Genomic DNA, 12,532 nt, shown 5'->3' on the forward strand with positions numbered 1-12,532 from the left:
GTTCTCTATTACCTGGCCATTTATTTTCATAAATTCTTTGCCTATCTCTGATACAAAGCAATAATGGTTATATATATTTTAAAGCACATTATTAAGTGTCAAGCATGAAAGTAAAATTAGGATTTGTAGGCTACCAGTAAAACACATTGTTTTTCTCCCCTATTTATATGGCAAATATCTATCTTCAAAGATATAACCTCTAATAAAAACAAAATTTGTGAGCCAAAGTTACTACTTCTCAGCTAGGACAAATGCAGTGAAAGAATTTAGATACTGAAATAATATGCCAAAAGTGTAGATAATTTTTAGGGTATGTGAAAATGGATCAATGAAAATTATACTACAACCTCCTTCTAATTTCAGGCTGATTTCAAATGAAGAAAGAATGAACAGCATGTGTCACTGTCAGAGAAAAAGTGTTTATGCATGGCTAAGTTTATCTCTTGAAGAGATTTTTTTTTATTTCTATATATATAGCCACATATAATCAAATTTAAGTTAATCCTATTGTTGAACATTTAAGACATTTTGTCATTACATCAAACTACCCAAACATCTGTAACTGTCAGATAATGAATGATTCAGATTTCAAATGGATATCATTATACAGACTCCACCCTCAGACCATAGTCATTCAAATAAATCATAGGGACATGTACAAATATATATAATTAGAACATATATTATATATACAGACATATATAATCATACTGGGTATGTATAAATGTGTGTATACATATACAAAATGAATACTGAAAACATATTGAGACTTACTCTAGTGCTCTGTGTTGCCATACAAAGCAGATACAGCATTGCTGTGAAGATTTTGATCTCTTGAATCAAACCACACAGGGTCTAAATACTGCAACTCCACTAATATTACTGTATATTGTACCTTAGTTTTCCTCATTTGTAAAATGGGGGTAATAATTTCTACTTCATAGTTTATTGTAAGGATAAAATAACTTACTATTTTTTAATGACCTAAAACAAGCTCTGGCACACAGTAAAAGTTCTTAAAGATGGGTGGGCTATTATTATGTAGGTGATTGAAATTTAAGACAGAAAATTCTCTATATCAATATTTGAGTACCAGTATGCATCTTGAGCTCAACACTAAGACATAACATCAGGATAAAGTTTCTTATAGAATCAAAGGGTGACATGCAGTTTAGACTGCACAGTGGCAAATATAGGGGGGAAAAAAACCAAAACCCTACCACGTGGTTTAGTACAAGATCTACAAAATCAGTGTAGGTAACCAGAGCATCTTAAGCAGCTTTCATTCTGCTGGTACATCCATACAAGGACAAAATGCACCTGAGCTAAAAAACAATCACAGGGAAGATGCTGAATGCATTATAGTCTATCAGTCACAAAGACCGTCAGTGGAAACATCGATTCTTAACTCTGACACAGATACGGGTCTGGCCTCAGAAGTAAACAAAATGTTTTTGGCTCAGTGATTAAGATTACCAGACAGGCACTGCTTCAGTTATTGAGAATGCCAGTCTCTATTGATGAAATTAGGGTGCAAGATAAACTCATTCAGGATTATTAATAAATATTTTACTAGGTTACTTATAGCTAGCTGTAAATCTTTTAAACTGTCTGAGAGTAGCACAGATAAAACATATAAAAGCAAACAAAAAGATGCAACCTAATCAATTTTTTTGAATCAGAATTTTGAGACACATTTAACAATCCATATAATCAATGTAGCAATTCACTGTGAGAAGGAAATCTGTATGTTTGCTCGTTAATTAAAATTAGTGTATGTATCTATTGAAATATTAACATAATATTTTTATAAGAAAATTTCATATGGCCATTTTTTAAAGGATATTTGCACCTGGCTTTTAACAGAGCCTAATCATAAAACTTCCCTGAATTGGAAGTTTTTTCATTTCATTTTTCATTTTTCTATTTTCCTATCATTAAAATGATAACGAGAAGAATGAGAATTGAAAGCATTAAGAAAAGCTATAAAATTCAGTGACAGAATTGTACTTAAAAAACTGTTGCCAACTATAAAACTCAGTACAGAATTGTCACCAAAAAAAAAAAAAAAAAACCTATTTAAGACAAATGATAGTTACTCTAAGACATGATGACACAGAAAATGAAAAATTGTATATACTATATTTACTAATAAATATTCTCCAAGGGGGGTAATAACAATAACAATCAGAGGCTTCCTAAGTGCTTACATTAAAAATACACTGGGCAGGGCCGGAACTACGGCATAGGTAAAGCCGCAGCCTGCAGTGCCAGCATCCCATATGGGGGCCCATTTGAGTCTCGGCTGCTCCACTTCCAATCCAGCTTTCTGCTGTGGCCTGGGAAAGCAGTAGAGGATGGCCCAAGTCCTTGGGCCCCTGCACCTGCATGGGAGACTTGGAAGAAGCTCTTGGCTTTGGCTCGGCTCGGCTCAGCTCTGGCTGTTGCAGCCATTTGGGGAGTGAACCATCAGATTGAAGACTCTCTCTCTGCCTCCGTCTCTGTAACTCCACCTTTCAAATAAATTAAAAAAAAAAAAAAAAAAAAAGGTACCGGGCACAAGGCAGAGCAAAAGGGGACAAAGATAAACTGAACACAACAAAATGTAGAAAATTTTAAACATTCCTCCAGCCAATGAGTCTATGAGACAAAAGCTTTAAGAGGTAAAGGACGTATCATTTTTACAAATTCTTTTATAACTGCATTCCCCAGGTTGGGGCAGAGGGGGATTCCAGCAAGGGAGGGAATGCATCAGTGGGAATATTTTCAGAGACCATTCACTTTCACTTGTTATAATTACTCCAAAGTGGTAATCTACTAAAATAATAACTGTCTGTTTTTCTAGGGACATAAAATCAATGAGAATCTGAATTACTGACTGCTCTTTTTGAGTCAGTAAATTTCAGCAACTTCCAAACATCAAAATTTAGAGTAACTCTCAACATTTATAGATGCCAATGATCTATACTTAAAATACAGCTTTCTTAGACTGCATGCCTGACTCTAGACAAAAACTTCCAGGACTGTTTCTGTACTGGTACATTTGTAGTTTTTTTAAAAAACTACTTTGATTATATTTACCTTATTTCTACTCTTAACAACTCTGTGGTATCTTCTGCTCGATAAAATAATGTTGTCTAGTATATAAGGAACAGAAAATAAAGGACTAAGAAGTTAGACTGTTTTAAAGAAATGTTTATCCTAAAGCAAAGTTTCAAGAGCACTATAGAAATCAAAGATTCCTTTTTTATGTTTTGGGAAAGCAATTATTACAGACCAGTTTTCTTTTGCCTCTTTCCAACCCATTCTTTCTATTGAGACAGCCTCCTCACTTACCGTTTACATTTTCCTTGTTTCTGATAAAGAATCAAGATCCAAATAATTAGACTTTTTTTTTTTTTTTTTTTTTTTGGACAGGCAGAGTGGACAGTGAGAGAGAGAGAGACAGAGAGAAAGGTCTTCCTTTGCCGTTGGTTCACCCTCCAATGGCTGCCGTGGCCAGCGCACTGTGCTGATCTGAAGGCAGAAGCCAGGTGCTTCTCCTGGTCTCCAATACGGGTGCAGGGCCCAAGCACTTGGGCCATCCTCCACTGCACTCCCGGGCCACAGCAGAGAGCTGGACTGGAAGAGGAGCAACCGGGACAGAATCCAGTGCCCCGACCGGGACTAGAACCCAGTGTGCCGGCGCCGCAAGGCGGAGGATTAGCCTATTGAGCCGCGGCGCCAGCCAATAGACTTTTTTTTATACTCTCCTTCCATTCATTTTATTTGCCATTTCTAACAAGTGATCTCCAGTTCTACATCATGGAATTCATGCAAGCTCAGAGAGATGAGATGCACTCCAGACATGCAAGCCATTCACAGATTTTTGTTCTTCTCTACTATTGTCAAACCTTGTTGTGAATTAATTTTCCAATAATGGATACAAAATAGAGTGAATCTTTATATCTGACAATCCCAATGTTTTTATATTACTTATACAGCATTATAACCCTATATAGTTACTTTGGATACTCACAGTAAGATTTCCAAACAGGAGGTCTATATTCATCTGTATCTGAAAGAATAAACATCAAATTAAGAGTACTAAATATATATATTTTTTAAATAAGATAGTTTAATCATTAATTCATTTAACATATATTTGTTGAGGCCTATTTGCCTCAGGCACTGTGGTAAGCACTAAACGGCATTCAAAGGTTTTTTGGACTTGGTCCTTACTTTCTTGGAATACAGTTTTACAAAGAGATTCAAAGAAAGACATTGTACTTAACTGAAAATATCAGGGTTCACTTTTACTGCTAGCACTCATTTCTTATATTCACTGAGGTAGGAGTCAGTGTAAGTTTTTGTTTCTTTGGGCTTAATGATTATTTCTTTGAACAATCCCTGAAATCATTGGAATAATTCTTTTTGGGCAAATTGACCAGAGAACAATTTGATTCCTCAGAAATACTAGGTATTCTTCTATTTTCCCCTACCACACTGGGAGTTTGGGGTAGAAGCGGTATTAGAGAAACAAGCAGGGAGAAGAACAGCAAGGCAGAGCCCCAGGGCAACCGTCTCAAATCCTGGAAAATCTCCACTGGAAATGAGAAACACCTCCGTTAAGGAGACAGCATGCCTAGGGAAGCACACACAGAACCTGAAGTGACCATCTCTTCCCCAGCCCTTTCCCCGTGCTCTGCTTGAGTGTCAATGTGGGAGATGGTGTGCAGAGGCTGTGGGAAAGGATGGAAATGCAAATGCATGGGGGAATGGAGGAATGGCAGAAAAGAGAAGGGCCAATGTGGTCTGGCTTCTCATCAGTAAAGAGCTGAGGAATACTTTGAGCAGCCAAAAACTCTTCCTCTAAGACTACACAGCCAAACTAGCAGACACATCATTTTCTGGTAGGGAAAGCTGTGCCTAATCAAGTGGCTCTGTTGGCACCCAACAGGAAATCCATAGGGAATCTGGTCCTAAATATCTTGCTCATCAAGTAGACAAGAAAATTCCTGGAACGTTTGTTGAAAAGGCGGAATATGTAGTTCAAGTAAAATGGTCAGAGATTCAATACAATCTGCCCCCAACCTTTAAAACTCAGCCTCACGCTTTTTTCATGATGTGTCATCATAACCTCACAAATACACGGAGTCAGAGGGCTATGGCCTAAGAACATATTAACAGGAATAAGAACATAAGAGGGAAATTCTAAGTTATGTGGACATTGCTTGGCACCCAGAAAAAGTGTTCAAATATGTTTGTTTAAAGAATGTATACAGGATTATACAAATAGATGAATAAATGAAGTGATGCAGCACAGCTGATTCTCATTATTCATAGTAGTTATAAGGTTACCTGAAACGCTGAATTCAGAAGAGAATACCAGACCACTGTCGCCAGGGGAAACATGGGGTTAGGTTCCCATGTGCCTCTGGTCACATTTTCATCAGACAATATATAACCTTGTTGTATTTGCTTCAATAACACTGAACTAAGAGCCAGTAGACCAATAATTTATACCTGTATGAAGTTTAGTTAATACAAATATTTTCTCCATACAATACGTTACAGGCTTCTTGAGCTTCGAAAAACCAGTCAGCACTTCTCCACTATGCTTGGGGGGCATCTGAAACAGCAAAATCCCAACAACAACAAAAACAAAACCCACAAAAATGCAAAAAATGTGGCATTAAATAGTCCATGAAAAGGATAATTGTTTATAGTGTAAGAGCTAAAACAGGGCAGAATGTTGCCTTGTTTGACCACAGCTGGAAACGTGCAGGTCACATGACTCCAATTTTTTTTTACTGCTCTTTGAATATTTACAAATAACTCTCCAAGTGCCACAAATCTTTATTTTAGGATTACTAATAAATGCTAACAAGCAAGCACATTTATAAATATATAGCCCATCAATAATGAAAATTGACTGTAAGTAATAAACAACTTAGGAAAACAGACAGCTCAGGTGAACCTGACTTAGGGTAACAAGTTAGGACCAAACATGACCTTAATTCAGTGATATAGACATATATACACATTTCTACTGCCAGGTGTGTGAGTCTGTTGGGCAGCAGATGATGGCTCAAGCACTTCAGGCCCCTGCCATCCACATGGGAGACCCAGATGGAGTTCCCGGCTCCTGACTTTGGCCTGGCCCAGCACGGGCTGCCATGAGCATTTGAGTAGTGAACCCTCCTTCCCTGACTACTTTCCTCTCTCTCTCTCTCCCTCTCTTCTATCTCTCCTTTTCAAATAAATGAATAAATATTTTTAAAAGAGGAAGAGGAAGTAAGGGGAGTCTTGGGCACTGTGACCTCCAATTTCATAGTTAGTCCCAACTCCTCACAGACCCTGTGCAGTCAGCCTGTAGTTATGAGCAATAAGGGACTCCTGCAGCAGCTTTAACTCTGCAGAAGGTGACAAGCTAATACACGAAGGTCCTGACTCTGGGAGCTATGAGCCTGGAGCTAGACGGGGCTGTCTCAGGTGAATGTCAACCTTTACTGATTGTATGATTTTTTTCTTTTTTTTTTTTTTTTACAGGGAGAGTTAGACAGTGAGAGAGAGAGAGAGAGAGAGAGAGAGAAAGGTCTTCCTTCCATTGGTTCACCCCTCCAAATGGCTGCTATGGCCGGCGCATTGTGCTGATCTGAAGCCAGGAGCTAGGCGCTTCCTCCTGGTCTCCCATGCGGGTGCAGGGCCCAAGCACTTGGGCCATCCTCCACTGCACTCCCGGGCCACAGCAGAGAGCTGGACTGGAAGAGGAGCAACCGGGACAGAATCCGGCGCCCCGACCAGGACTAGAACCCGGTGTGCCGGCACCACAGGCGGAGGATTAGCCTATTGAGCCTCAGCGCCACCCCCTAGCAATTTATTTTTTGCTGGAGTGTTGACTAGCTCATTCTGGGAGCTATTGGTGACGTGTATCATTAGACTTTTAAATTATAGAACAAGTTATCTTGCTAAGTGAGATGCTCTTCGAAAAAGAACTTAGAAATTAAGACAATTTTTCTTACGTTTAGGTGTAGAGACCTTAGATCATGTTGGCACAGATCTTTCCGTTGAGAATCAAGCTGGGCCGGCACTGTGGCTCAATAGGCTAATCCTCCACCTTGCGGCGCCGGCACACAGGGTTCTAGTCCCGGTCAGGGCGCCGGATTCTGTCCCGGTTGCCCCTCTTCCAGGTCAGCTCTCTGCTGTGGCCAGGGAGTGCAGTGGAGGATGGCCCAAGTCCTTGGGCCCTGCACCCCATGGGAGACCAGGAGAAGCACCTGGCTCCTGCCTTCAGAACAGCACGGTGCGCCGGCAGTGGCGGCCATTGGAGGGTGAACCAACAGCAAAGGAAGACCTTTCTCTCTGTCTCTCTCTCTCTCTCACTATCCACTCTGCCTGTCAAAAAAAAAAAAAAAGAGAGAGAGAGAATTAAGCTGCCCAAATGTTCCCTTAGTTAGGCACCACTGGCCTCAAGACCCAGGGATGAGTATCGAGAGAGGAAAGCTGACTGTGTGCTTAAACTTCTTGAAATACACAATCAGTTGCCAATGCCAAGGAGAACAATTTTCCAGGATCCTAACTCTTCCTGGAAAAGAAGAAATGATATCCCCATCTTCGATTCCTGATATTCAAAATCAGACTTCTGCCACAGAAGATATTCATCACCCAAACCAAACCCCACTGCCAAGAAAAAGCAGAGACACTCCTACATCAAACGGCCTTGAAGGAGGATGAACTGGAACGGATGAGCTAGGGTCACACAATGGGCTTCTGGATTTACTGAAGTGCAGCCATGCTGGCTCAGCCTAAGGTAGATATTGGAAGCGTCTGTGACATCTGCCTTCCTGGCACAGTAAATCACTGAGTGAAAAATGGAAAACCACAATCATGACCCTTAACTGGGATCAGTACTGTGAGCTGGGCCATGGTCTGATCAGAACAGCATCCTAGCAGCAGAGACAAGCAAATATCAAAAAATAGTATATAATCGATATTCAACACTGACAGACAATGATAATGGGAAGGAAGAGAAATAATGTGCTGTTGACTTATTTATTGATTTCAAAGTCAGATTTACAGAGAGAAAGAGAAAGAGAGAGAGAGAGAGAGAGAGATCTTCCATGCACTGGTTCACTTCCCAGTGGCTGCAATGGCCAGGATTGAGCCAGGTCAAAGTCAGGAGCAAGGAGTCAGGAATTTTATCCAGGTCTCCCACAAGGGTGACGTGCAGCAATGCTGGCTTGTACATGGGTCATCTTCCACTGCTTTTTCCAGGCCATTAGAGAGCTGGATTGCAGCAGAAGAGCCATACATGAATCAGAGCCCATTCGGAATGCAGCATCACAGGCTGTGGCTTTACCCACTACACCACAATGCAGGACCCAACAGTGTACCACCACACTGAAGTTCTCTTTCTGGCATTTCTGGTATTCCTCTGTCTAAAGAGGAAGTTAATGAACTTACTGCTAAATGGGGCATTAACAGAAAAAAAACAGGGGATTTATAGAACAGGTAGTATCAGTTCTTTCTGCATATCTTTTGATGCAGCAGTTTTGCTTCTAGGAACTTATTACAAAACAACCAATTAAAGATGTTTCAAAACTATGAATAGAGAGTGGCTACTCTGACACAGCTGGTTAAGCCAGGATGCCGAAATCCTATATTGTAGTGCCTGAGATCAAGTTCCATCCCTGCTTCCAATCCAGCTTCCAGCTAACATGCACCTTGGGAGGCAGCAGATGATAGCTCCAGTACTTGGGTCCCCGTGCCACTCAAATGGAAGACCCAGCTGGATTTGCTGGCTTCATCCTACCCTAGCCCCAGCCATTGTAGGCATCTGGGGAGTTGAACCAGGAGACTTAAAGATCTTTCTCTCTCTCAGTCACTCTGCTTTTCAAGTAAATAAAAACAAACTTTAAAATATAAACACCTTATATGGGTAAAGGTGTTAGTTACAAGCTGGACATAGATATAGTTTGTGCCTTCAATGGCAATAAGGGAAATAAGATGGATATTATTTGCAAACAAGGCAATATAATAATAATGCAAGTTTGAGAAACCACCAATTTTGTTAAATACCTGGCAAAAATAGATCAACAACTATCTGCTAAATTGACAAGAATTAAGGGAAAGAAGAAATCACTTTTGATAAGTGTTGAGACGAGGCAGCAGTGATAGCCAGAGTAGCTGGGTCCTGAATTGAGTTCCTGGCTCCCATCATTGGCCCCAGGCCAGGCTCAGCTGTTGGAACATCTGGAGAGTGAACCAGCGGATGGCAGCTCTGCCACTCTGCCTCTCAAATAAATAAATAAAATTAGAAAAAGGAAATAAACAAGCACAAACCAGAGCTGATTATATTATCTGACAAGGCCTTTGAAAGAGGGAAGATTTTTTAAAGTAAAGGGTTGGGAATATAACACAGAAATAAGAAGACCAGAACACAGCAAAGAAGGGCACAGAAACAAGCAAGTTCAGTGAGTGTTTGAAGAAGTGCAAATAAAGGAGAGTGGCTGAAATAAAAGACATGCCTAGGAAAGCTGGAGGTTCAGGCACTGGAGGGCAACTGGGCTGAGGGGTCCAGGAAGCATTCGTAAATAACAAACTAGGTGTTTTTCCTCTACCTTGCACATACTTCCAATTAAATACTGAGATACATGAGGACAGAGACTAATACTGGAGTCAAGCCCAAGTCACTTCTCAAGGGTCAGAGAAAACCATCGAGGCAGAATAGAGACAGACCTAAGGCAGAAGATGCAGCAAACAAGTGCCAGCACAGACTCACCAGAGATAGAAAGAAACAGACTCAAGATCACGGGGAAGGTGAAGGCTCAGCTTCACATCAGCACAAGTGGGAAAGGAAGGAGATTCTGAGATGTTCCCCGCCGCCACTCAGTGTAACAATTTAAACAAATACTTGCAAATTAAGGAGAATGAACTAAAAACATTAGTAAACCATATAAAAATAAAGACCAAATTAATTAGTATGTATGGTATACTTTCATGAATGAATTTTCTACTTATATGTGAAAGAAAGGTGTGCATATATTGTTAGTAAAATAGCACAGTCTTATCTGTGGCACAATCTACCTCCCGACACCATCCTTGGCTCTAGCCCCCTCCTGTCATTGCTAGAAGCCAGGTGACCAAATGGCCCAACCATAGGTGTTAGGTCCCTTAATGGGATTTGCTGCTCTTACTTTCCTACCCCCTGCAAGGGTATAATAGGACTTGCTTCCTGTGCATGTGCCCTCTCTCCTGATCTCTCTTTCTTCTTCACCCTCTCTCTCTTGATCTCTTTCTCTGGACCCCTCTTTCTCTCTTCTTCGCCCCTTCCCTCCGGCCTGTCGGATTTCCCCATCAATAAACCCTTTTCCTTAACTCCGATGTTTGGTGTGTTTTGTGGTGGCCTTACATATATGAACATGCATTGTCGGCAAAAGGCTAAAGGACAAGACTGGGAAGGAGCTAAGATACCTAGTAAAATGTAATAGCAGTGACCTCTGGATCAGCCTTCCTCACCTAGGTTTATTATCTCAACCAGAGAGCACAGAAAATGCTGAGCAACTGTTTTCAGTTCTCCCATGCAGGGCAAAGAACTCTTCCTAGACTCAAAGGAGACAGGTATCCACCCTGGCCTCGGGGCGTCATTCTCCCCCAGAATCAGGAAGAGAAAGTCTTCCCCAGATGATGATACTTACTCTTTTAATAAATCTATATGATTATATTTTTGTAACAATATAGTATACTTGTACTGGTAGGAGAAAAAACTTAAAACCTAATAGTGTAACTATTTGTTAAGATGAGAAAAGTTAGAAAACTGAGTCAGATAGAGAAAAGTCTCCTTTAACAAACTGCACAGGAAGAGCTAGTTGTCTGAGCTCTTGAAGAGGACCCAGGACCAGGGAAACCACATTCCTAGTCTGAGATGCTTAGAAGTCATCTGTAGTTTTGCAGCAAACTTATACCTAACAAAGCACCATTGTCTTCTCAAGTCTACATTCTCTCTGGAGGTTAGCTCCCAGCTCTAACTGAATGTGCTCAAAGTTAAGCATTCATTATGGAAATGAGAACACTTTATTAATTAAATTTGCTTTCACTTTTGGTTAATTTCTAGAATCTTGAGTTAAGAAAATCTTATCTAAACATTTTTACATTTTCTATCATGTTTACGAAAAATAATTTGAATTTCTCTGACTTTTTTAAAAATCTCAAATGTATAGATTTTAAGAAATATTTAGTATTAAACTCATTGTTCCAAATAATCTTTTGTGCTGCTCTTTTTCTCTGAATATTAATATTTTTAGGACATCCATTTTTTCTTTAAATATTAAAAATTCCAAGATATCGACTTGTACCTTCAAGCAATGATAAAAACCCTAGTAAAGCATACGTGGAATAATATCTTCAATATCTTATAGTTTACAACATTAGGGCTATTTAGGAGGTACTAAAAATGCTTATTTACTGACAGGATTGCATCTTAATATCCTGATTTTTCTTAGATTCTGAATGAATAAATCTTTGCTTTATCCAATTAGATCCTGTTTACTCTCGTACATCCACAGATGTTGTTAAACATGACTCACCTATGAAAACCAAAAACAACTTTTTATTACACAGTTTTATGTATCGTTAAATGAGTATATTTATGTCTTATGCATTTTTTTTTTTTTTTTGACAGGCAGAGTGGACAGTGAGAGAGAGAGACAGAGAGAAAGGTCTTCCTTTTGCCGTTGGTTCACCCTCCAATGGCCGCCGCGGTTGGCACGCTGCAGCTGGTGCACCGCGCTGTTCCGATGGCAGGAGCCAGGTGCTTCTCCTGGTCTCCCATGGGGTGCAGGGCCCAAGCACTTGGGCCATCCTCCACTGCACTCCCTGGCCACAGCAGAGAGCTGGCCTGGAAGAGGGGCAACCGGGACAGGATCGGTGCCCCGACCGGGACTAGAACCCGGTGTGCCGGTGCCGCAGGCCGAGGATTAGCCTAGTGAGCCGCGGCGCCGGCCCATTTTGTGGTTTAAAAAAAGATTCTTCTGGTGAAGTTTAAACCAGCTTAACTTTTTATTTTAAAAGATAATTGGTACATTCTACAAAAGGCTAGGATATTAAATTTATTTGTTGTTTTAGGCTCAAACCAAAGACTTTTAAACTTTTGGGTTTTCTCAAAAAAGATTATTTTTTAAAAGATTTATTTATTTATTTGAAAGTCAGAGTTAGAGACAGAGGAAGATACAGACAAAGAGATCTTCCATCCACAGGTTCACTCCCCAGATGGCCCCAACAGCAGAGGCTAGGCCAGGCTGAAGCCTGGTTCCTACCAGGAGCTTGATCTGGGTCTCACACATGGGTGGCAGGGATCCATGCACTTGGACCATCTTCTGCCACTTTTTCCCAGGCCATTAGCAGGGAACTGGATCGGAAGTAGAGCAGATGGGACATTATCCGGAAGCCATATGGGACACTGGTGTCACAGGCAATGGCTCTGTCAGCTCTGATTATGTCATATTTTAGAGGAAATTTAAATTAATGACTTACCAACATTCAAGGACTAGAA

At 40.4% G+C, this 12,532-nt stretch overlaps 1 protein-coding gene across 1 annotated transcript in view; it reads right to left on the reverse strand.

The window, feature by feature from the left end:
* Window positions 1-12,532, reverse strand: part of CHN1 (chimerin 1) — a 234,226-nt gene that overhangs the window by 169,705 nt on the left and 51,989 nt on the right. Inside the window, exon 2 of the mRNA XM_062200515.1 lies at window positions 4,019-4,057. Within this exon, the coding sequence (XP_062056499.1) occupies window positions 4,019-4,057 (39 nt within the window). The remainder of the gene's footprint in view (window positions 1-4,018; window positions 4,058-12,532) is intronic.

Source organism: Lepus europaeus, chromosome 1, assembly GCF_033115175.1.
Source record: "Lepus europaeus isolate LE1 chromosome 1, mLepTim1.pri, whole genome shotgun sequence".
Classification (NCBI taxonomy): domain Eukaryota; kingdom Metazoa; phylum Chordata; class Mammalia; order Lagomorpha; family Leporidae; genus Lepus; species Lepus europaeus.